Source organism: Micrasema longulum, unplaced genomic scaffold, assembly GCF_059751315.1.
Source record: "Micrasema longulum isolate JH-2025_06_02 unplaced genomic scaffold, ASM5975131v1 h1tg002421l, whole genome shotgun sequence".
NCBI lineage: Eukaryota > Metazoa > Arthropoda > Insecta > Trichoptera > Brachycentridae > Micrasema > Micrasema longulum.
Genome location: NW_028279568.1, coordinates 1 through 26,851, shown reverse-complemented (window position 1 = coordinate 26,851; position 26,851 = coordinate 1). Strand labels below are relative to the sequence as shown.

Genomic DNA, 26,851 nt, shown 5'->3' with positions numbered 1-26,851 from the left:
TGAGGCACTTCAGCCCAACGGGAATTTGGATACAATAAATGTTTTCTTGCGCACGGTAAAAATTGGAGCATTGGAGCAAAAGTACAAAAAGTACCAAAAGTGTGTTATAAGTATGGTAAAAGAACTCTCAAATATTTAGTACCTAGCATTTTTAATTTATTGCCGAAAGAACTTAAATTTAACTCGCATTGTAGCAAGAGCAAAATGAGAAAGTGGCTACTCGATCAAAAGTTTATATGTGAATCGTAGCTTATAAGTAAATATTTTAAATATTCATATATTTTCTTGTATTTATTTTTTTTTTTACATATTATCATTTGTATGTATATACATGTATATTCTGAACATCTCGGCTGTTAATTTATATCTGTTATTCATTGTTATTATAAATGTAAATTATATTATATAAGTTAGTTTAAATAAAATCTCCACCAACAAGCTACAGAAACTGTCTTGGTGGAATTTTAGTTTTAGTAAAAATATAACAACTGAAATTGTAAAAAAATATAAAAATGTATAATTATATTATTTAAATAAAAAATAAATTAAACTTAATTAAGTTTAAAAAATATTTAGTAAAAACGAACTACTTTGAACGACGCCACTAGTTCATACGAATCAACCAATGATACAAGAGTTATGGAAGATTTCCGGTTTGATTGCCGTCAATGAACCAATGGGCAGAACTGATCGAGAATAAGCGGAAGAGAACCCTGACGTCACGCATGGAGTTATTTTAGAAATACAAAACTGTGCGCTGATAATACGATGTATAAAAATTGAAAAAAAAAAATTTGGCTTATTTTAATAGTCTATTAACAAATAAAAAAAACCATTGAACTTCTTCGTGTTTTGATCTCTGAAATCTTTTTCGTTACCACCTCAGTGTTGTGATGTGATAAAATGTAAGTTTCAAGTGTACATGTTTATGTGGTTTAGAAATGTTGATAATTAATAAATAGTAAAAACTTACATAAAGGAAAAGGGAGGAAGGTTTAATGTAGAAACTATTAAAAATTCTTTCTCTGTGGCTAAGTTAAATTAAAGTATAACGTTTATATTTGAAGTACTAAAAGTAAAAGTACGAGTAAAAGAACATATAAGATGCTTAAATAATAATAATTTTTCTGAATTCGCAAATCATCTGATAGAAAATAATCATAACTTCAATAAAGACACTGGATTAAAAGTACTTCACGTTGAAAATTAAATATTAAAATTAGACACCTTAAAAATTAAAAAAGCAGTTCATAATAAGAAAAAAAAAAATAATAACCAAATAAACTATATTTCTTTTAGTCTTCTGTCTAGCTTCGAAAATATTGATATCAAATTACGACCCTTGTATAAAAAAAAAGACTTGAGTTATTAGGTCCACGTGTAGTATTTGTGGACATGATAATAATAAAATAGGAATTAATTCATTAGTTACGCAAACCTAGATGAAGAAGCTTCTTTGCTTTAAAACCGGTCGGTGGAAAAAAAAATAATAAAAAAATACAGGTTAAAAACAAAGTTGTTTTATTTTTTTATTTTATTAAATTAAAGTTGTTTAATAACATGTAATAAACGGAATTAATTCGATGATTATGAATCAAATAGTTTGGTGACATGTATGAAGGGCGTAAGAGTAATTTTTTTTTTCAAAATAATTGAAATTGATTGCATATTATTATTTTTTAAATATCATAGAGGAAATAAACTTTTGTAGTTGAATTCAATACAAGTAATATTGTAAAAATATTTAATAGTTTTTGCTATCATTTGTGTTTGCAATATCGCTTGCCCAATGCAACAGTGAGGTAAACCCGAAATTTCAGATTTTGAGATACACATGCAAAAGTTACGTTAGTAAATTAATGTTTTCAATTAATGCAATTTTTAAGTTAGATAGTTAACCTTTCAAAGTTTTAACGGTTCGAACCGTCAGTAGGGTCGCAGAGATTCACATCTCGCTGGAGGGTGTGATTCTATTAAATGCTGCGAATGCCCAGTTGCATTCCATCGGCAGCACTACTGACTAGTCCAACTCGTTAGCGTCCACGTCGCGAACCCCTGGCAATGGGATCACACTCATAACTCATAGCAGATAAAGAGAAAATAATAGGCGAGTTTCTGGTGCCTCCAAACCAGAACCAACCAGCTAAGGGAAGGTAACTTCGACAAAAAAATCCACCGGAAAAGGCAACAGGGAACTACTCTGGTCATCTTTTACCAGGAATCACGATGGCGAGCATCCAACAAGCAGTTGTCCTGGCCTCGGAGTAGCGCAGGACCGAGATGCTTTCGCTGTTGTGATCATCAACGTCAGTCGGGGCGACCTGATAAGGCACCGCAAGAAGTTAACGTATCAGTCAAACCCTCTGCACTCCTCAAAGTATTATATAAGAATATGTTCTTTAGAGATGTGTCACTGTTGCTTTGGACTAGCGATATGGTAATGAAGAAGCATGACAATATCTGACATAGGCTCGCGATATATTTTTTTAATCTCACAGTGGAAGGGGCTATAAAAGCAGTAGAGTTCAATTCAAATAAAATTGCTGTTTACGAAATTATTTAAAAAAAATAGTTTCTCGTTTCACTGCTCTGTGTACCAATAGGTTCGAAAAGGGAAGGCGATGATGATATTGTTTATAATGCATGTGTTCTGGGGGTTAAAGGGTTACGTCCGCTATTTATGGGTCGCCAGGTAAGGGGTTAAGTGCCTTCGCAGGTACAACTGTCAAATAATAACAAAATACAGAATAGCGTTTCGCTTGAATAGCAAAATGAAAGCAAATTAGAAATTTCCCGTGCAAATGATATCGACGAGTGCCACAGTATATTGGTTGCGTGTCGTCTCGTTCTTCCCGCTTTGTTAGGTGTGGGAGAGAGCAAGACGGAGAGCGATCTAGAGCGAGAATTGACATGACTCCGACCATTACAATGCCCTCAGTACGTGCCACAGAGGGCCGAATTACAAAACGACCGCAACAGACACTAAACGGAGCCTTATTACCCCACCAGGGCTCCGATTACAATAAGAAGTTAACAGTTATCTTCAATTTTATCTACAAAGTAAAATTGAGATCTCTGTGTGAAAAATGGAATATGCACTTTTTCCCCCTAAAAGTGTTCAATTTCAGGTTACCGATGAAGATATAAAATTCGTAATTTTATACATTAATTTCGATTTAACTTTTTAGACAGTCGAAGATAACTCTGTTAACATACCATTGTAATCGGGGGCCTGGTATTTTAATTTGTTAACCTGTGTTCGTACCGTGTGCGTTTACAACACATCTCTTGGGTGGCCATGTCTAAATTGCATTAAAAATATAATTTCATCATCATCATTCCCTTTCCGCACCTAATGGTTCATAGGGCACTGCATTAGTCCACCAATCACAGCGTAAATTGATCATTTTTGTTACATGAAGGTAAGATGATCAGTTTTACGCTTCAGGTACCAGTCCAGGGACTATGAAATATTCTAGTGTAAAAAACACGCCTTTAAATAAATTTTTCACGTCAACCATGTCGGGAATCGAACCCAAAACCTATTGACTGACCACTTTACCACGAGGCCGACTATAATTTTAGTTTACGCTCATTATATTTACAAAACATTTTATTTAATTTTAGTTTAGGTAATTGAGAATAAGCGATTTAATTAAAATTTACTAAATGTTATTAAATATTTGGATATAACCACTAACAGACTTTTGTATGTATACCGGTTTCGAAACGTACCCGCCTCTTTGTCAGGAGACCAATTAAACTAAAATGCAAAACCCACTATACACCTTCACCATAGTTAAATGTAAAACCAACACGACATGCATTTTAAAGGGCAACCCTCAAATGCACTGATTAGTTTATAAACATATGTTGTAGGAGAAATAGTTGGATAAGAGGGAGGGAAACTATTTATCCCACAATATAAAATCTTCATAACCTAATCAGTGCCTGTTTGTCCTAATCAGTGTACGTGCTTATTAAAATACTGGTCGTGTTGGTTTAATATTTTTGTGCAACAACTATGGTGAAGGTGTATAGTGGGTTTTACATGTTGGTTTGATTGGTGTCCTGACGAAGAGACGGGTAACCGAAAACCTAAACCGGTAGATATAGAAAATATGGACATGGCGGCCTCTGTGGTGTAGTGGTCAAGACGCTTGACTCACACACATAAGGTTCCGGGTTTGATTCCCGGTGAGAACACAAAAATTAAACGTGATTTTTCTCAAGCCTGGGTGTTCTGTGATGTAATTCACTACTGTAATTGGGCCTCCTGGCCTGTTGAGTGCAAAAAAAGGTCTGCAAGTGGTTATAAATACTCGTATAAATATTTAATAACATTTAGTAAAACGTTTGACAGCAAAGTTAATGCTTTAAGTATTAATAATTCAAACTTATATAATTAGTCAGATGCCAAGAAGATGCGCGGCAGGCGTCAGGATGAAAGGCGAGAAGGAAAAAGTCAGGACTTTTCTTTACAAAAACGTATACTTGTATTTTCTCTCTGGATTATTACACACTGTCCACGTTACGTCACTTTTAAGTGTCCCTGTCTTTTTTTGTTCTGTAAATGGTACGAGTATTTTGTAGGAGTTAGGACCGTCTGAAAACCCCGAAAAGCGTATGGTTTTATTTTCTGTCTTCGGACGTAAAGTAAACAAATATGAGAACTATTTTTGAAAAAAGCAAAATGAGCCGATACAGAAAATTTATTTCCGATACTTTTATAGAAATGTAAATAAATACGACAAATTTTAGGGTGCGGAATAAAAATAAATGAATCAAAAATCTTTGCAAAAGACATGAAATTCGATTTTTTCAAGTTGAATTTATACAAATAATAACACGGCGTTATAGATAACTATTACCTTCACATTTTTACACTGAGCTCTAATATAACATTTTAACATTACACGATACTTTGAACGAAGTAAATCTTATCATTTTCTTTGGCGAACTGGGGTAAGTTGACGACATGAGAAAGTATTCAAATTAGCTGTTCATAATTATACTACTAAATAAATCAAATCCATTTATTACAGTTTTTATTAAAAAATAATGCTGACTGAGGCGACTGTCTTTTGCTCATTTTTCCATCACTTTAAATCAATTCTCTCGCTGATAGCGTACTAAATAAGTTCTTTGCAGGTGGTTCAGTAATTCAGTATTGTGTAAATTAAAAAAAAATAAGGAAGAAGAAAAAATCACAAATACACAATCAACACCAGATCAGGACTGCTCCAGGCACTTCCACGACTGCAGCCATCTGCTTTTTAGCCACATCTGAGGAGATGGCAGACAAATGTGGAACTGAAGATGGTGATTGCAATACTCAATGATGAGGGAAGTAAAAAATACAAATTTAATACAAGACAAACTTTTCCGTTTTGGTGATTTTCAAGTTTTAGCATCCTGCTGAATATTCAAATAAAAGTTCATATTGGAAATAAAAATTCTAGTTTACAAAAGCGTCGGATTTTTTAAACTTTTGGTTTGTAATCTAGAGCCTGGACTGCTATTCTAACCACTCTCGATTTGCATAGTAAATACGCGCTATAAAAGTGTTTTCTATGGCTACGAGAGCGTTTAGAATAGCAGAGCTGGGCTTCGATTGCCATAGGAAGTTAGCAGAGTTATCTTCGATTGTTCATAAAGAAAAATTAAATTCATGTACAAAAATTGTACATCTGTATTTATTTATTTTACAGAAACATACAGTCAACAATGATTAAATGACATAATAAAGATACGGTTTAAAGACAGACCAGCGAAGTTTCCAAATAAAAATCATTAAATTATGATAGATTTTAAAATTTATGCGTGCGTAAATATGTGTAAAAGGGTGTGTATTTTTATGAGAGTAATGCATTATTGTGTGTATTTGTTTGAGAGTAAGTGTTCAGGTGTGTGTAAGCGTGTAAGCGTGTGCATAATTAAAAAGCAAGTGGGAGTGTATCGCAGCCAAATAGGATTTATCAAAAAATGGAGAAAATAACAAAAGGAACGATAAAAGCAAGAGTTTTAGGCATAATTAGTGCTGCAGACTGGCAGAAAAGTATCTTCGTCGGTAACTTGTAAATAAATAGGTTTTTAAAAATGTGATTAGTTAGTAACTTCCCTTCGTAATACGGGCCCTGGTGTTCATTTTACAGTGCCCTATTCACCATTAATTGGAGATAAGAAAAACGGTTTGATTTGACATGTTACCAATACACTCCGTTAAATTAGCATTTTAAGCAGCGTTACACGACAATTTATGGTATAGGAACGTGTTAAAGAGACATTAAAAAAGAATACATACTTACGTACTATGTTCACAGGATAGTGTTGAGTAATTCTCATGTATTGTGTATTCATTATGGATTCCGATACTAATCGGTGAAAAAATGTCATCGTGCATACATACATACACATATACGTATATACTATGCACACTCTTGTACAAGTGAATGAGAATGTGTGCGTGGTCTTCATGCACACGTATCAATAACTCGAAACATTTCAATAAGAAAATTATCGCATTCTTAACACGACCCGGCTAATTATTAAGACTTAGGTCAGAGGGAATACTCGACAGAGACGATACAAAAGTTTTAAATGCTTACTTTGAGTGCAAGATATTTATCAAATTTAATTTTGCAGGGTCATTACTGGCAATTTTATCGCCCACGATTCCACTCGTACCCCAGTAAAAAAAAATTTTTACAGCCACTGAGGTAAAATTTAATAGAGATGATGATTCAAGAACGATAAGTTCCAAAAATTTTGCCCGAAACCAAAACTGCGCTGTAAACTGGCCGAAACCGAAACCGTAAAACCGAAAAACCGAAACATCGGTCAGTCACTAATAATCATATTACTATTACGCATTATTTAATTTTTTTTTTATTATTTTTTTTTTTTTTACAATATAAATAAGAGGTAAAACAGAGTTTTAAAAAATAAATATTAATGACATAAAAATAAAATACATACGAGTATTAACAGTAAGAATAAGAAACAAATAATCCCACAAAGGCATGGCCTGTTTGTGCGTATACAAGAAATGTTTATGAATTTTTCGCTTCTATAATAAATAGACAGATATACTATTTTTGTATATTGGAAAGAAAAAATAAAATATTCTGTGTAAGATTTAGAGGCACTTTTTTATTTAATAGCAATTAAAAATGGAAATTAAAAATACAAAAAAAGCAATAAAACATTCCTTATTATTAAAGGGCAACAAAATATATCATAAAAAAGAGTTAATATCTTTAGTTTGAATTCTGGATAGTTGGTGTTTTTAAAAGAAGGAAAATTTTGAAAGTATTACGAACGAAATATTATCAGTAAAAAATGTACTAAAAGTTTTAGGGCATATAAAATATGCATGTCTCTGTGCTAGCCTCGTTTTACAATATGATATTTCTAGCATACGATTCCTTCTTAGACTTGATCTATTTAAATTACTAGTAATTCATGTTAATTTTTTTTTAATTTACTTTTTGGGCCGTGTCATTTCGAAACCGCGTTAAACGAGGTTCCAGTGAATTATGATATGTGGGATGAGTCAGTGGTTGTCTGTATTTATCTGAATTATACTTGCAAGTAATGTAGGTATGGAATGGAGTAATCGAAGTGTAAGATTATAGACACTCCTAAGAAATAGGTTACTTTCCAAATATGGTGACGCGAAATACAACTGGCTAATTATTATCAATCAGACCAGGTCAGTCATTCTGCAAAGATGAGGTTAAGTTTGTCTATCATAAGCAAAAACATATTAGATATTCACTATTATATTCGGTTTCGAAATTTATTAATCCCTGTTCTTACCGCAATGGATTTCCTTTTCGAAAAAAGTTAAAGTATTATTTATATTTATAGCATTAACTGCAAAAAACTGAGTAGTGTTCAAAGTATAAATATCTTGGAATAATTATAGACCAGTATTTGAGATTGGATGGACAAATTGAAACTATAACTGCAAAAATTAAGCGCTTAATACATTTTTTCATCCCACTTAGAAAAATACTTAAAGTCCCGGACTTGAAACACCTATACCATGCACTGGCAAATTCTGTGTTGACTTACGGTCTCATTGGTTGGGGAGCTTGCACAAAAACCGCCCTTGAACCTGTAGCAATTGCACAGAAATCTTTAATCCGAGTCATTTAAAAAAAAAAAATTTCGTTATCCAAGTGACTTGCTCTTCGAAGAATTCAGAGTACTGAATATTATTCAACAGTATATATTGAGAACGGTTACACACATCAATAGAGACATTACCCAAGCGTCTACCACAACCATAATACAAGATACTCTAATAGGGATCTGATACTAAGTGAAGGGGTCAACACTGTTCTGGCATCGATACAACACTATTACGTGGGCAAAAAGGTCCATAACCTTTTGCCAGAATCGTGGAAAGACGGGAGCGTTGTCAAGTTACGGAAGGTGTTGACCTCGCTCTTTCATGACATTGGATGTAGGGAGTCAGAAAAGTCGATGCATGCCACGGATTGGATAATCTTACTGGATGTCAAAAATAAAATATAAAAAATAAAGAATAATTAAAAAAGTATATATTTATAGATGACAACCATGAAGTTTCGCATAAATAAATTGTCTATGTTTTTATGAATGTATGTATGTGTATGCGCATGGGTGTTGTATGTATGTACATGTGTATATATGTGTATAAATATGTATATATAATATATATATATAAATATATATGTGTGTATATATGTGTATGTCTGTATGTATATGAATCAAAATGTGTATCCGAATGAGTTTATATTTTGTTTGTCTGTGCTCTATATAAATTTGTTAACTATTATAATATATTAAAATGGAATTGCCTAGCTTGGAACGGGGTATGTACCCTTGTTAGCTGGGCAAAGTGAACATGGAATTGTATTTTGATGAGAGTGTGAATAAAATAAATAAAAATAAAATAAATAAACTTTGTGGTCAAACATTTTGCTAAATGTTATTGAATATGTGTGTGCAACAACTTTGAAGATGCACAGTGGGTTTTGCATGTTGGTTTAATTGGTGTCCTGACGATGAGACGGGTACGTCTCGTAATCAGAAACATTAAAAAGTCTCTAAGTGTTTGTATACTAATAGTAAGAAGTTAATTAAAAAACGTAAAACGAGTCCAATCTGAAGAGTGCTGAAAAATAGTTTTGTTGGTTTTTATAGTCAGGAAAATTCCAACTACGTTTTATTGACATCAATATGGGGAGTTTACCATCAGATAAATATGGATAGGTTTCCCACGGAGAAGTTGAGCATCACATCATGGAAGGTTTTCAGTTACAATATCTTCCACGTGACAAATTGTGACATAGAGATTTCTTGACAATCAATTTCCAGATTGACATTCATTTCATTACTAAGATTAGCATATCATAATTATGTATCGCATCCCAACATTCTGGTTCAGACTTACCGATGTGAAATTATTTTTGTCACTTTATATTTTAAAATGTCTGATACGAAAAACAGTCAGCAGAATTGTGTGAATAAAAATAAATATAGTGAAAAAGGACTCTTAACTTCAAACGTAACATTAACAGGATGTCTTGAAACGATGGATCGGAATGATTTTAATTAATTAAGACACCTTACACAAACATTGTAAACAACCGCTTTTGACGACTCCTTGTAACGGAAGAAAAGCTTAGAAAAACAACATTCGCTAGATGCGTTCGCCATAGAAAATATTAAAAGATTGGCTCCATTTACTTTTCTAATGTAACGAGATGCGTTTGGACTGAATCGTTACTGGTTGCAATCTGCAGCGTAAGACTGATCACCTCACCTTCACGTAGCCGATGAACGAACAACGCTGCATTTGGTTTACCAATGCAGTGCCCTATGCACCACGGGGTGCGGAAAGGGGTATGATGATGATGAATATGACGATTTAAGTAGGTATCATCTTAATGGGTGCTGATAATCTCGTCGCAACTCTTGCAGCCTTCACAGCTAACCGAAATACATTTACGTATGCGTCTTGGATAAACATATTAAGTACTCCAAAATAACGTCTATATTTAAGATGAAGTCCCATAATTGGATCTGATCGAGGAGATAGTAGTGACCACTGTATAAGATTGCTTCGGGAATAAATATATAATATCGATGCTGTCTTCATTATTATTCATATACGTATATATTTTATTTATTTTATTTTTATTTTATTAGGGAAATCAACAGTTCTACATACATATTTTTAGTAAACAAACAGATATAGTGTATAAACTCAGAACTAATAACAGATTTCCACATAGTATACAAAGTTAGTAAAGAATATATATATTACATATCAAATAAATACATACAATTTATACATATAAAAATGTTATTTTCAAGTACTCAATAATCAAAGATTTTTTAAATATTAATTTTAAGAACATTAAGTTTACTGTAAATTGGGCGGGATAAGGACAAAAATGCTTGAAGAGAGGACAAGGAGGGGGGGGGGAGATGTACATATTTATTATTATAATGTCTACTAAGTTACATAATACATTTTTAGTGTAAATTTTAAATCTGACAGAGTGATGTTTGTATAATCTATATTTTTAAATTTTGTATTGTACATTGAAAAAGTCCTACGAAAAAAAGCATTTTTAACATACGATGTTTTACTTATTGGTACATGAAACAGGTGGTACCGTCTACAAATCCTGGCTGGCACATGTATTGTTATTAAACCAAGCAGCTCTGTACAGTCAACAGTCAACAAGATGTTGGTCCGCACACACTCTGCGGTATTGTAGAGAAATGATTCCATGGAAGGTGGAGGCAGTGAGAGTAGATACATAAGAAATACCGGTTTTGTATTTAAGGTACTTTATAAATTTGTTTTGAATATTTTCTATTCTACTTATATATATAGCATACTGGGGATTCCATATCTGAGAGGCGTATTCCAAATGGCTTCTGACAAATGTATAATATAATGAAATAAGGGCCTTTGGATTATCAATATGTTTATCATATTTGAATAAACTTAATAGTGATGCATAATTATTTGTAAATATACTGGGTATTCTTTAAACCCTGTCACATCCGAAACCACGATAATCAGCAAGAAGACATGTTGGCACATTAAAATAAATTTTTAGAACGAATAAAAATTACAAAAATAAAATTTAAAAAAAAAACAAATGGTTGCTTACTTCTGCAGGGTGAAATGAGGAGGGAGGAGGGGGGAGTCTGATATACCGTCAACCGCGCAGCGGCGCCCCCCTCGCTTCTCCCCTGCAGAAGTACGCAACCATTTGTTTTTTTAAATATTTTATTTTAAAAAAAATGTTTATTCTAAATATTGTTTTAAATATGGTAATATGTCTTCTTGCCCATACTGATCATCGTGGTTTCGGATGTGACCGGGTTTGAAGAACACACTATATATTTAAACATTATTATTATGTTTATTAAATTACATATTCTACCATATATGTAGATGTGTTACTATTATTACTTTAATGTATTATTTTGTATTTATTTTTACTATCAATCAATTACCAAATTGAATTATACAATTACTATAAATCATTGATAACATATTGCCATGTATTATTATATAACCTTTCTGCAGAATGCATTCCATTTTTTGACATGTATAAATTTTTACTATTTATATTTTTCTATTATTATTCTGTATATTGTTTTGATTATTTTGTATATTGTTTTGATTATTTTGTACATAGTTTAATACAATTATAAATGTTTTTGATAATATAGAAGAGTCCCGACTTTTTCTAACAAGTCGAGACACAAAAAAATAAATATTTGTGCTCTATGATAGAATTTTGTATTTTGTGCATTAAATGAATAAATAAATTTAAATCATAAGTAAAAGCATTGTTAATTCAATTGAATAAATAAGAAAAAAATAAAGTAATGCCTACGTTAAATTTTTTAAACAATTAGTTTTTTACGGTCTTTTTGAATATTGGCATATTACGTGTGTATTATTAAACTTGAATAGAAAAACTGGGAATAACTAACTGTCAATGAATACGAACGTATGATTCACGATATCTTATAGTGTCAACGTAATTTAGTCAGCTTGACACGCTTTTAACGACTCGCGAAAAACGACTAAAACGACTAGTGACGATAGTTACGACTGCCCTAATATACGTATATGAACAAGTTAATATTTAACACTTTGTATCCCGGAGCCGTGTAAATACGTAATTATATAACCACGCGTAGTGTCCCGGTCCCGTGTTTTCACGTGGTTTACCAACTGTCTAAAAAACTGCACTTTATTGACATCTAGTGACTTTTATTGGTACTTTTTCGCTGTTGGTAAACTACCTTGAGGTGATTTTCACAAAAATGGCGCTTTATAAATTATCCAACCATAAAAATACGTGAAAACTGGGACACAACACGTGGTTATAATAATCACGTGTTTACACGGCTTCTGGATACAAAGCACAAAAAAGGGAGTGATAGTATATGTGCAAACATTGCAATGTGGCTCTCCATAAAGGCCAATGTTGGCAAAACTATCATACAAAAATGACTAATTGTATTGTTTCAAATAAATATTAGAAGTTTCAATGGATTAAACCCAGTATTTTCATAATTATGACACTTTTAAGGAACCCTTCACAAAGCATGATATTTCACAAAAATGAGCCGGGCACAGGGTAAATTCCATGTGTATTCGGCCGGTGCTCTTAGTGTTAACAACAATGTTTTGAGTTTGTCAAAATTATGTGCACAGGGACTTGATTCAACCCCCCTAGGGAGCTGTCGATATAAACATAATACAACAGAGATGAAGAACATTTTGGAGAAGGGAATTTAGAAGTCTAGTCTAGATTACTGTAATGGAATATACTCAAATCTCCCAAAATATCAAACTAATAAACTTCAATCTGTTTTCAATGCAGCAGCGAGGCTTTTTACGGGAGTAAAAAATATTCTCACATCTCACCACATCTTTGAGATTTGCACCGGTTAAAAAGCCCTGAGAGAATAAAATACAAGCTTTGCTGGACAGTATTCAAATCCCTTCATGAAATGGCTCCAAAATACCTATCGGACCTTTGTATCAAGGAAAATACATGTCAAAGAAAATCTACTCTTAGGTCAGCTTTTGATTCAGGAAGAGGAAAACTTGTCGAAATCCAGCGTTCCCAAACACTAGATTTGGAGATCGTGCTTTTGCCGCCGGCCCCTCTGCCTGGAACCAATCGCCTTCAAACTTGCGAATCATCGACAGTCCCAGTCAGTTCAGATTCCAACTAAAATCCCACTTCTTTAGACTATCATACCCTCAATTTTAAATCTGGAAATATAATATATCACTTAAGTTTAGTTAGAATGTAAGTTTAGGTATACAATTGTAAAGCCCCCTTGAGGTGATTTTTTACAAAAATGGCGCTATATAAATCAGCCAAATATTATTATTATTATTGTATTAGGCATCCACAGGGCTTATTTATTTATATATACGCCCAACGGGCATTTTAGGGACATATTAATAGATAAAAAATATTATAAAGGAAAGTAGAAGACAAAATGGTATATAGTAGACTTGGTGAGAAAATACAACTCGTCTAGGTCTCAATATTAATACAAAAAAGACTCAGATTATGTGCAACAAATCCTGTCCTGACCCTGATCAGCCTCTCTATAATAATGGACAGAGGATTGAGAAAGTTGACAGCTTTAAATACTTGGGAGTTTACATAACTGAGGATGGAAGCATGCACAAAGAGCTCGCAACCCGCCTAAGAATTGCAATTTAAAAAAATATTTAGAGCAAAGAATTAAAAAATATAAAAAAATCGAATGGTTGCTTACTTCTGCAGAGGAGAAGTGAGAGGAGCGCGGCGCATTATCAGACTCCCCCCACCCCCCTCCCTGTTATTCCCCTGCAGAAGTTAGCAACCATTTGCTTTTTTTTATATTTATTTTTTTTTATTTTATTTGTTCCAAAAAAATATTTTAATGTGCTAATATGTCTTCTTGCTGATACTGATCATCGTGGTTTCGGATGTGACAGGGTTTAATGAACACCCTGTATATTGGTAGCACTAGCTTTGTGATTATTAATTATAGTAAAATTAATATAAAACAACTTTGTTCTTAACCACCTTTTTATCTACTGACCTAAATATCTATCACTGTAAAAATAAAATACGATATATTTTATAATTTAAGTATACCCCGATTGAAAGCTCGTGTAGATTTGAAACCGGTCGGTAAATAAAATGAAAAATAAGTGGTTAAAACAAAGTTATTTTATATTTATGATATTATTGGATCTAAACGTCAATAATATTTTGAGTACACCCAAACCCTATAGACAGATAATTAATTACCTCCTTAGGAAGTTGCTACAGAAATTCAAATTGACTTAAATACAAAGTTTGGGTGGGTGCCCATTTTATGCATCGTGTAGCAATCACATGCTTTAAGCTTAACTACGTTTAATTCTGCTTTTCGTAGATAAAACAACCCTTCTTAATCTTACCCAGGTACACCAATGAAGGTTTCAGATTTTTTGCTTCCTAAAACCCATGGATGGAATAAAATTAAATAATTCAAATAAAGATTTAAAAATATGGGTAGAGAGGCAGTTTTAAAATACACTGCAAATATATTTACTCGTAAATTTACGAGTCAAAACTATTATCTGTAAAAGTAGCCTGCTTCTGCTATGGTTTAATTAAAAACGAAATTGATAGCTCGATTATAAGCATTATTAATTTGTTAATCGTTTGATGGAATCCACTAAAATGTATTAAATAAATTTCATTTGACACTTGAATCAATAATACAATACGTTTTGTTGAACGTCGTCAAATATTTCTCACCGTTGAATCATCTCCAGGTTATCTGAATCACTCTTTCGATTTTTAAAAAAGGTTAAAAGGTATTCTTTCACGGATTATAGCATTTAAAAATAACTAGATCAATACAACTGGCGTTCCAAGCCCAGAGCCTTGTGTATCACTTGAAATACGGAGGACGTGGAAAAATTACTAGACTTTCACATATTCCAAACTAGCTTGCTATCTATGTAATTTTTTGATATTTTTTTTTGTAATCATTCGAACTACCTACTTTCCGTTCTGCGTTATTTGTGTGAATAAATAAATAAATAATGATAAATCTAATAGGCTCAAAAAGCTTTAATATAATTTTGTGAATAATATTTACTATGTGGGCCGATAATTTTTTTTCTGAATTTTGAAATAAAAATGGTCTAAAAAGTTGTCTTTTGGATTACTCGGAATGAAAAAAAATCAAAAAAATTATTTAATAATACTTTTAGCCAGAGTTTGATGTTTTTGAAAAAGTCATTTTTTGCGCTAAATCAGCTGTCATTTCGTATTTAAGTAAGTAAAATCAGTCCAATTAATTTTTATAATGTGCATTAAACATTATTGAATAAGCTTCTTAGGGCGTGAGTTGCATTATGTTTTGTAATAAATGGGTAGCACTGTTTTCATGAGCCATTATTTTCGTCAATATTAACCAGGGGCTCAACGGAATCAGTTCCGCGGAGTGTAAACTTTTTGCATTTCGGTAGTTTTAAAACGTGTTTGAATTTGTAATGTGATTAAGTAATATCTTTATTAACAATACAGAAAATTAACAAAATATTCAGACAGTTATAAACTTCAAACCTCGGTTGAGGGCAAAAAATAGTATGAAATATTTTTTTAAATAAATTTTACGTTCAATGTGATCCAAAATGCAACTTTTTAGGCCTCTTTCACTTTGATGTTTAAAAAAAATTAAAACATCATCAGCCCACTCTAGTTTACACGTATATTATTTTACTAAGGTTAAGTAATAGATGAAAAGAAATCATAATTACATAATAGTTAATAAGTTTAATTGTGTTTAATGTGAAATTTTATTAATTGTCCCCCACAAGCATAATCGAAATATATATTTTTTTAAATTCGTGTCATATAAAATGTTTTTAATTTTGTAAATTGTCATTTTTAAGGCAGATAGGTGAAATTAATTTTAAATACTAAACAAGTATGGATAAAAATAGATTTAAGATCAGGTTTACTAATAAATTTATTGAAAAATCATTTTCAGTAGAGATTGTAAGCTTTTCTTCTGTTTTAAAACAATTTTAGCGTTTTACCATGAATTATACTTTTATTGCTGATCACACCCTTATGGACTTATTACATCATCGGAATATATGTCATATGATTTGTATGACACATTTGTCATTATTTAGCGCAAAAAATGCAACATCCATAGTTTGCATGAATTTATAATTAAGTCGCATATGTGGGAAGATGTACTTCCCAATATCAGCAACAGTTCTGTCATACATCACAGTGACTGGTAACTTTTCTTTAAAACATACCATCTCGTAGTAAGTGAATTTGTAAAACATTATTATAAACATCATTAAAATACCCAATTCAATTACAAGTTTAATAATGTAATTGAATTGGGTATTTTTAAAAATTTTGAAGCATTAACATTGCGTACCATTATTTTTTGATGTCCATTGATAATTAATAGAACAAACAATCCAAAAAACATAATATGTTTCACCCATTAGTTGATAAGAAATAGATAAAAGGGCGTCATGTAGCCGAAACTTCATGCATAGGTTTTAAACTAAAAAAAAGTATCTAAATTTATTTTAACAGAGGGAAAACGTTTTTGAGAAGGGAATATGGAAGTCTAGGCATTTACAGGATTTATGACCTATCATTAGCTGGTTTAAGTGGCCACTTTACACACTGTGTAACATTAACCATTCTGCCCATGTTTGAACATCCACATTTCATCAATTCTTCCATCTGTTGACTTTTGTGAAGTAAAAGAGCTTAAACCTTTATCACGTGGGTGAGATTCATCCGGGTGAACCAAATCACCTACTAGGCAACGCCATCATAAAGGTTTCAGCTCATTTACTTCACAAAAGTCAACTGATTGAAGAGTTGTGGAAATGTGGATGTTCAAACATGGGCAGAATGGTGAATGTTACACAGTGTGTAAAGTGGCCACTTAAACCAGCCAATGACAGGTCATAAGTCCTGTAAATGCCTGGACTTCCATATTCCCTCTTCAAAAACGTTTTCCCTCTGTTGAAATAAATTTAAATATGAACAACTCCCTAGGGAGAAAATCCAGCCATTCTGCAAACATTTGGACATACTCAAACATTCTTAAAAAAAGTAATCCAAAATAATACAAAGGGAAATTTTTTACCGTGAATTTCAAATAACACCGACAATTCAAACAATTTATTTGTTAAATAAATAGTTCTTCGTGAATAGTTTGGTAAACATCGTATAATCTGTAAGTATGGCTTGTACACCCTTTTGGCAGTTTTGTAATATTTAGCGAAATTTCACTAGGGTAAATAATATGGACCACATAGCCCCATTTTACACCACGGGGAAAAATCAAATAGCACGTAAAAATAACATAATATAGTGTAGATGGATATTATTCACTCTAAATTAATAACTTTTTATTACAATTATTTATTTTAAACCATGCAAATTCAATAGCCAGTACACCACGAGGTCGGCTAATATGCACTCGATTTCCTTTGTAGGATTTTTGCCTGAGTGTAACGGCTGAATAAATTAAAAATAATATAATAAATGTCAATCAACCCTGATTTTACCATGCCGTACGGGTTGCAAATACGACAAATAAATTTCAAGTATTTATTTTCATTGATGCTGTTATAAATATCTTGACATATGTATTCCTTAGTTAAAATTTCAAAGTAACACACTAACAAACACACTTTTTTTTTGTATTTATCATTAAATCATATAAAATATGAGGTAATAACAAAAATCAAATAAACCATTCTTATAGAACGATTTAAATACATCAAAATAAAATAACTGACTATTTTGATAATTTACTTAGAGCACCGGCTGAATACACATAGAAGTTACCCTGTGCCCGGCCCATTTTTGTGAAATTTCATGCTTTGTAAAGGGTTCCTTAAAAGTGTCATAATTATGAAAATACTGGGTTAAACCCATTGAAACTTCTCATATTTATTTGAAACAATACAATAAGTCATTTTTGTATGATAGTTTTGCCAACATTGACCTTTATGGAGAGCCACATTGCAATGTTTGCACATACACAGTGTCTCACTCCCTTTTTCGTGATTTTTATCCAGAAGCCGTGTAAACACGTAATTATTATAACCACGCGTTGTGTCCCAGTTTTCACGTATTGTTATGGTTAGATAATTTATAAAGCGCCATTTTTGTGAAAATCACCTCAAGGTAGTTTACCAGCAGCGAAACTGTACTAATAAAAGTCACTAGATGTCAATAAAGCGCACTTTTTTGGACAGCTGGTAAACCACGTGAAAATACGGGACCGGGACACAACGCGTGGTTATATAATCACGTGTGTACACGGCTCCGGGATACAATGTGTTAATAAAATGGTGGAAGTTGAAGATAAAAATGAAGGAAAAAAATTATGAGAAAAACATATTTCACCGCAGAAACGAAACGCAAATCGCATTAACACGTAGGACACGTTAAAAATTTATTGGTGATGAAACTGACAACATTAAACTTATGTTTATTTGCTTAAAGGCAGTTTATTACACATTATTTGAGACATAAGTCCCAACTCCATGGGACTAAAAGTCTTGTGTTGAGTTGGGACAAGCAATTAATTGACACAGACACATGCGTATTTATGACAAATATTTTATAGATATTTGATAAAAACACAACAATGAAAATAACAACAAAAAACAAATAAATGGCACATCAATATGGTAAACAGTATGGTAAACACTCGGAAAATCATCAAGCAGTTTTCCACTCAAATCCCTCCCTCTAAGGAAAATTCAGTCCTTAACTCCTCTCTTGAAAATAGTTTTTGTACTTGAGAGCTTAAAACGCTTGTCCAAAATATTGAACACTCTCGAAATACAATGAAATTAAAAATATTCAAGTATTTAAAATGATAGGTTCCAAAGTAAAACATACAATATATTGTAGTATGTATTTGATTCCAAAGCGCTAGAATAATCTATGATTTCAATTATTTAAATGTTATGTGAATAATTTGTTATGCATATTTGAATTAGGTAGGTAGTACAAAGGCAAAAAAATATATAATATTGTGATGTTTTTGATATTTAAAATAAATTCATATGATTCTCATATATTTAATACGGTAACATGTATACGCGTGTATACCAGGGGCGAATCGTCAAAGTAAGCGATTATGCACAGCTTACCATTATATTTGACTTTAAATAATAATAAATTATAGTAACCATGTTTATGGGAAAAAAATAACGTAATTGTCATTTATTATAAATCACCGTTTATATCTTTTTACAAAAAAATATCTATGAAGCGCGCCCAGCCCATTCTTACTGAACGATGAAACTAGCCGATTACCTCAGCTTATTCTTCCATACAAAAAAGTACACTGTATTTTTTGTCTTTAACCCAAGTCGTCTTTTTTAGTACTAAAACAAACTTGCAGATTACAAATATTTTTAGAAGATTCTCTATTTGGAAACTAGTATTTCGAACATTATTTCCGAAGGACTATTTTTCTTTGATGGGATACCGTTGACATATTACGTATCACATAGGACAGGTGGCGTTCCCAGTGACCGTTTTAGGCATTATTAATTTTAAAAGAAATCGGCCAGTGCTCAAGTCTTGACAGTACTGTCAATGACAGATCATAATGGAAATATCTGCGGAATGTCATTTTGGTATTTGTTAATAAACTTTTATGCAAGTATTGTATTAAAAATAGTGTAGAATAAAACTACGTTTATCGCGTGGTTAATAATAATTGTTATTTGAGTTGATTTTCACAGAAAATCAAAAAAATAGTCATTTAAAATTACATTACTTACATGTTATGTAAGTACTTATATGTAGTATAAATTAATGAACATTTTTAATAGATTACCTATAAAATAAATCACGGCTCGCCACTGGTGTATACTCTACGTCATCAAATGAATTAAGAAGAATGCTTTCTTTTAAACTGTTTTTCTTTTCATCAACTTTTTTATTCAATTAGAACTACTTATTTTTGTTCTAAAAACAAAAAAGGAACTGTTCATTTAAAAAAAAAAAAATATTTTCGGAATGATATACAAAAAAAGTTTGATTGGCAGTTCTAAATAAATCTCCATTTTAATTGAAACCATGTAAGGACCATTGTTTTGATCTAAGGTAATCTCTGAAAAACTCGATTGTTGAAATATGGTGAAAATATATGGAAAACTCACCGCTCCAGGAATCCCAGCGCTGATGAAGAGAGCCAGGTGTCAGGCCACGGGAGGAGCCGGTACTGCTCCCACCATCTCTTCACTATGAGGCTGACGTAGAAGCCCAGCACGAAGGACATGGGGATACTCTCACTTTGGGCTCCAAAATACAGCCGGATCCTTTCGAATATCCTGAAATGCAATCCACCAACAATATGACATTAGTCGCCGCCTACGTTCTTCACAAAATGCAGTTTCCCGATTTTAAAAATATTTTGAAAACAACGGATTATGAATTTATGGCAAAATGGTCGATGTAAATATTTAGGTTGTGAGTGAAATCACGAGAAAAATTAAAATACGTAAAAAAAACTCATGCCCTTGAAGATATATGTAATTGCATTAAGGGAAATATATTGTAAAACATCAAAACATATGGAATCCAATGGAAAATATAAGTTTTTATAAAACAGGTACTTTAAGCTAACAGTGTAAATGGGGGCTAAATTTCTAACTGTCTATGCGCTCTGTAGCTGCAAGACGTCCTGCAATCTAGCTCCTATCTATTATAATTTTTGATTGATCTTAATTGAAAACGAGGAACTAGAATCCCAACCGTCCATGCGCTCTGTAGCTGCAAGACGTACTGGGATATTTATTAATTGTACAGCGCCCTTGAGGTGATTTTCACAAAAATGGCGCTTTATAAATTATCCAACTATATATATATATAGTCGGTCATAATCATTTATGTGTATTTTAAGACGATATGTTTTTTTTCCAATTCAATGCCATTCAAAGGCGTTTATTCATGAATAAATTTTGACAGAATTAAATCAGTTCAATAAATACATTATTGTGATTTCAAATCAATTAAAACTAAAAATTACAAAATAGTATTGAAATGGTCATCTGAGTTCTAATATTATTTGACGGCTTCCATGGTGTAATAGATAAAACGCTCGATTCCCGGGCGGAAGGTTCTGAGTTCGATTCCTGGTGAAAACATAAAAATTAAAACATACGATTTTTCTCAAATCTAGGAGTTCTGCTAACTAACCACTACCACGGCATCCACACCATACCTGTAATTTCGCTTCCATTTTTAACAGAGATTGAAGATTACTAAAAAAGATTCTTTATTATTTAAAAACACAATTAAATTAATGCTTTTCAAACAGGCCCAGAAATACAAATATTTAGATTTTGTCTGGAGATGGTTAAAAAATAATTCAAATTTAGAATTGCTAATTTGGAATCATTAAATAATGATTTAGTACATCAAATTTTTTGTTTACAACGGCAAATTTTACTCCTCAAGGAGCTGACAAGGTTGAAATGAATTGTTACAGGGTTGGAGAACATTTTAGAGAAGAGAATATGGAAACCTAGGTATTTACAGGGTTAATGACCAGTCATTGGCTGGTTTAAGTAGCTACTTTACATGATGTATTCTGTTGTCTTTAAACATCTAAATTTCTTCAATTCTTCAATCTGTTAAAAAAATACTGTAATGGACATAGACTGTATAACTGAATTTGATACAAGTAAATACCGTTTTTGCTATATTTCGTATTTGCAATATGGTCATGAAGAATGACAATATCATAAAACGGCCCTAAATATAATTTTGAAAACTTACAGTAAAAGTTGGATATTCAAATGAAATTAAAATCGTGAAAATTTTAAGGGACTAACTTGTTTGCCAAAAAAACGCTGTTTTCGGGTTCGTGGAGGAAGTACTTCCACCGTTTATTTTTCTGACTTTTTTATTAATCAATATATTTCATAAATGGTACATGTTTTTTTATTCTATGCAAGTCTACTTTTATACATCTAGTAAATGTTATAACTGTAACATTCCAAAAAAAGAGACTTACTCTTGTGCCTTGTGTGCTCTTGTGAGAGTGACTTACACTGTTATAGTTGTTTATTTATGACAATTTATATAATTTTGATAATACGAGTACATAATAAAAAACAACTTTTAGGATATAAAAGGAAAAATAGAATATAATAATACATTCATACTCATTGAAATTGAATGCAGTTTTTACAATTAACAATATTTTGAGTTTGTCCAAATTTTTGTAGACAAGGACTCTCTGGGGAGCTGTTTATATTAACATATTACAACAGAGATGAAGAACATTTAAGAGAAGGTAATTTAGAAGTCTAGGCATCTACAGGGCTTATGACCTGTCAATGGCTGGTTTAAGTGGCCACTTTACACACTGTGTAACATTCACCATTCTGCCTATATTTGAACATCTATATTCCTTCAATTCTTTCATCTGTTGGTGTTTGTGAAGTTAAAGAGCTGAAACCTTTATTTATTCTCTTTTATTTATACTTAAGTTTATAGAAGTATAGAAATTGAAAAAATAACATTTTCAGGCGTTGCCTAGTGTGTAGGTGAAATAATTCAATTAGATGAATCTCACCCGCATAAATAAAGGTTTCAGCTCTTTAACATCACAAACATCAACAGATGAAAGAATTGAAGGAAAATAGGTGTTCAAATATAGGCAGAATGGTGAATGTTACACAGTGTAAAAGTGGCCACTTAAACCAGCCATTGACAGGTCATAAGCCCTGTAGATGCCTAGACTTCTAAATTACCTTCTCTTAAATGTTCTTCATCTCTGTTGTAATAAGTTTTTACAATTGTTAAAAAAAAAAAAAAAATTTACTTTGAATTTATTTATTGATGTATTTGTTTTCATAGTTTTTAGTTCATTTGGGAGATTATTATAATTTTTGACACCTTTGAAGAAAACGCTATTTTGACCATGACTTGCGTGCAATTTAATATTATTTTGGTATCTGAGTGACTTATTCGTCTTAAATTCTTTTATTTAATTAAATTTGCATACTAAAAATTATTTTATTAATGACATAAAAGAAGTATATGGAACTGACAATATTATTTTATTTGTTTTAGTTTTTTGATTATTTTTAAAATGTGTCGTTATTTATTGAAACCTGACTATCTCTTTGTGTTGTTTTGTTGATTTATTTATATATTGACCTCGAATAAGCGTGTAAATTATACATACGTTAAAGAAAAAAAAATGACAGAGATGAAGAACATTTTAGAGAAGGCAGGGCTTTATCTACAGGGCCACTTTACACACTGTGTAACATTCACCATTCTGCACATATTTGAACATATATATCCCTTCAGTTCTTTCATCTGTTGATGTTTGTGAAGTTAAAGAGCTGAAACATTTATTTATGCGGGTGAGTTTCATGTAATTGAATTAATATGTTAATTTTAACAGCTCCCCAGGGAGTTGAACCCCGTCCTTGTCTACAAATATTTGGACAAACTCAAAATATTCTTTATTAATAGAGTCTACTGTGTGAGTGTTAAGTGTTGATGGTTTCTTCGAAATTACTCTAATAATTAATCTTTGTTCTATTTTAAGAGGGTTAAATATATTGGCATATGCACCACCCCATCCAACAATACCATATTGTAACAAAAATTGTACAAATTAGCAAAAAGCTATTTTTAAATTATTGATTTTGAAGAGCTGAAACTCTCTTCTAATGAAAATCTTCGTTTTAATATGCTAAACTTATAGTTTTATAAAATGTGTAGACATAATACGAGTATAGTATGCAAACTTTTGTTTTTGTTAAATACGGTATAAATAATCTTCAAACCATAAGTTGAAATAAGGTCAATTGAAACGATCCTAAAAAAATATTAAACGCGTTACATTACGTGGTGCCAGAACAAAGTTGCTACATTACCAGCTGCTTGGCGCACTTGAGCAAACTCGGCGGTAAATAAACAAACCATAATATGCGCAAACAAGACTACCACAAAATCATTAGTTCGCCAAAAGGTAGCATCATGAGCAGGTGGGAGGAATAACAATATATAAAGTGATAGCAAACGATGGCATTTTGCGATGCAGACTGGCAAATTTATTAATAAAACCTAGATCATAACGAGACAGAATCGTGCGGTTTAAATGGATAATGCTTGATAAAATTAATGGATCAAAAGTTTCAAACCCTGAATTTTTCTATCGACTAATAAAGGAGTCTGACCGTGATATTGATGTGTCAAACCAGAAACAGTAAAATTATGATTTATTATTTTCTTCTTGCATTTACAATTGATACATTTTGTACCTCTATGAGTTTTGAATATAATTATCTTCAGGGCTAGTCTTAACAAGATTAGGTCAAAAGAGTTTAGAGTTGTTGATGATTGGCGATTGTCAATGATAACTTTGTAATTTTTGAATTTTAAACATCTGACAGCAAAAATTTACCGGTTTTTCTCTTGCACGTTTACAATTTACTGAATAATGTATCTTGGTATTTATCGTCCTTTCTTTGTTTGAAATAGATCCACTTTCATGGATTTTTTTTTTCTTCCATTTTCTGTTACCATTGGGTTTATTTGTGATATTTATTTCATGTTTAATAAAAAACAAGAATTAAATAAAAATTAATTCTATTGAAATGCGATATCTCAGTCAAATGTTTGGTAATACTGTGTACCTTAAGTGCACAAATATTGAAATCCGTACATTATTTAAATCTGAGATAAGCATTTTCGAAAAAATCAAGAAAGGAGATCCGCGTTGACTTTAACACGAAGAGCGAATGGGCAGTGAAACAGTGGCTTAAATATTTAAGATGCGACTGTTGATGTACGCAGAAATTGAGAAAGACTGAAAAAGACATGGCATGAGTAAATGTAACAAATACTTAAAGATGGACTTGTCAAATTTCAGAATGATCGCGCAATAAGCGCGCATGCTTGAGAATTTACCCAAACATTTCGATTTTGGGAGCATTTTCAACGACCTGTAAGTAACTCACTTTTAGGAAATGGGAATTATAGAGGTACGAATGAAGAGGAAGAGAGGTTTGTATGCAAAGGCAGATGAAAGCCGCGTTCTATCTTCTCTATCCACGTCAATGGGGAAACGCCGTAAATGTTTGTTTGTTTCTAACCATACTATTTAGAAACGATAAAAAACTATTAAACTATTTTATTTTTTGTTTAGAAACTTCTGTTTGTCTTTAAACCTTATCTTTATTATGCCATTTAATCATTGTTGACTGTATGTTTCTGTAAAATAAATAAAAATAAAATAAAATACTATCTTATAGAAGTTGATGACTTACAGTCGGAGCTAAGCTTTAAAAAAAACAAAATCACCATAACTTCCCAATCCGGACCTAGTGGTGCATAGGGCACTGAATTGGTGATCCATTTGCAGAATTTCTCGATCATTTTTTAAAAATATTTTTTTATTTTTATTTTCTTTTATTCAGGAAACATACAGTACAGTTACAAAATTTAATATTTTACACAATTAGACTTAATTCTAATGGACCAGTGAAGTTTTCATATTAAAAAGCAATTATATGTAAGGTTAATTATGAAAGTATAAAAAAGAGAAGGAAAAAGAAAACATAAATGAAAGGTGTTTAAAAATGAAAATTTAAGTGAAAAAAACATATTTTAAAGTTTGTAGTTTGTAGTGAGTATTTACAAATGGAAATAATATTAAAAATGAAGAAAATTTGTAAGAGTAATTAAAAATTAAGAATGGAAATAAAGAATGAAGAATTTATGTCATATAGATGGAAAGCTGATCAGTTTTATGATTAGGGTTTCAATGCAAGAGCAATGATATTCTGCAGTGTAGAGCCAACTTCAAAACCAATATTTCATATCCACCCTGCCAGAAGTCGAATCCAGAACTTTATGTATGGTGGGCTTTGTTCTTATTCTTATTCTTAGAGGTGGGGATCAGTGCTATGTAAGCTCCTGGCGTCACTGAGACCTGTGAAGATCCAGTGTGACGGGTCCCCGCGAATAGTTCTCGCCCTCCAAGCCCAGGTCTATTAATAGCCTGTCTACTGGGTGGAAGGCGTGAGTTTACATTTTGCTAAATCTCACCCTCAAAGCTCAGATCCGTCAAGTATTGGGATATTTGGCAGGAAGCGAGCTCTTTAACATCCTCAGGTTTAACCAGTGGTTCCCCGAGGAAGAGGCTCCTTTTATGATACAAAGCATCACCCTCACATAGAATGTGTAGAGGTGTTTCCTCATCTGCGCTGAAGAACCTACATCTAGAAGATTCGGAAAGGTTCATTTTTGCAAGTTGTGCACTTATGCAGATAAGAAACGTCATTGAAGACATGCCAGTTACGAATACGATTCTTCAGTTAGTTCTTCGTACATAAATGGTGGGCCTACGAGACGGACTTATCATCTTAAAATCGATTTTTAAATTATTTTTTTACTTTAAATTCACTTCAACACAGAGGGAAAACGCTTTTGAGAAGGGAATATGGAAGTCTAGGCATTTACAGGGCTTATGACCTGTCATTGGCTGGTTCAGCCAGTCTGCAAGCGTTTGGACATACTCAAACATTGTTGAATTACTACCTGGTAAAAGAAGAAGTATAATAATTGGAAAATTGTTTTCAGGCGTTGCCTAGTAGGTGATTTGGTTCCGCCGGATGAATCTCACCAACATCATAACGGTTTCAGCTCCTTTACTTCACAAAAGTCAACAGATGGAAGAGTTGAGGAAATGTGGATGTTCAAACATG

At 32.1% G+C, this 26,851-nt stretch overlaps 1 protein-coding gene across 1 annotated transcript in view; it reads right to left on the bottom strand.

Moving 5' to 3' along the window:
• Best2 (bestrophin 2) overlaps positions 1–20,446 on the bottom strand; it is a gene marked incomplete at its 5' end in the record, with an annotated part of 116,978 nt that extends 96,532 nt beyond the window's left edge. Inside the window, 2 exon segments of the mRNA XM_088240319.1 lie at positions 20,276–20,313; positions 20,316–20,446. Of these exon segments, the coding sequence (XP_088096445.1) occupies positions 20,276–20,313; positions 20,316–20,446 (169 nt within the window).
• Positions 20,447–26,851: the final 6,405 nt, after the last annotated feature.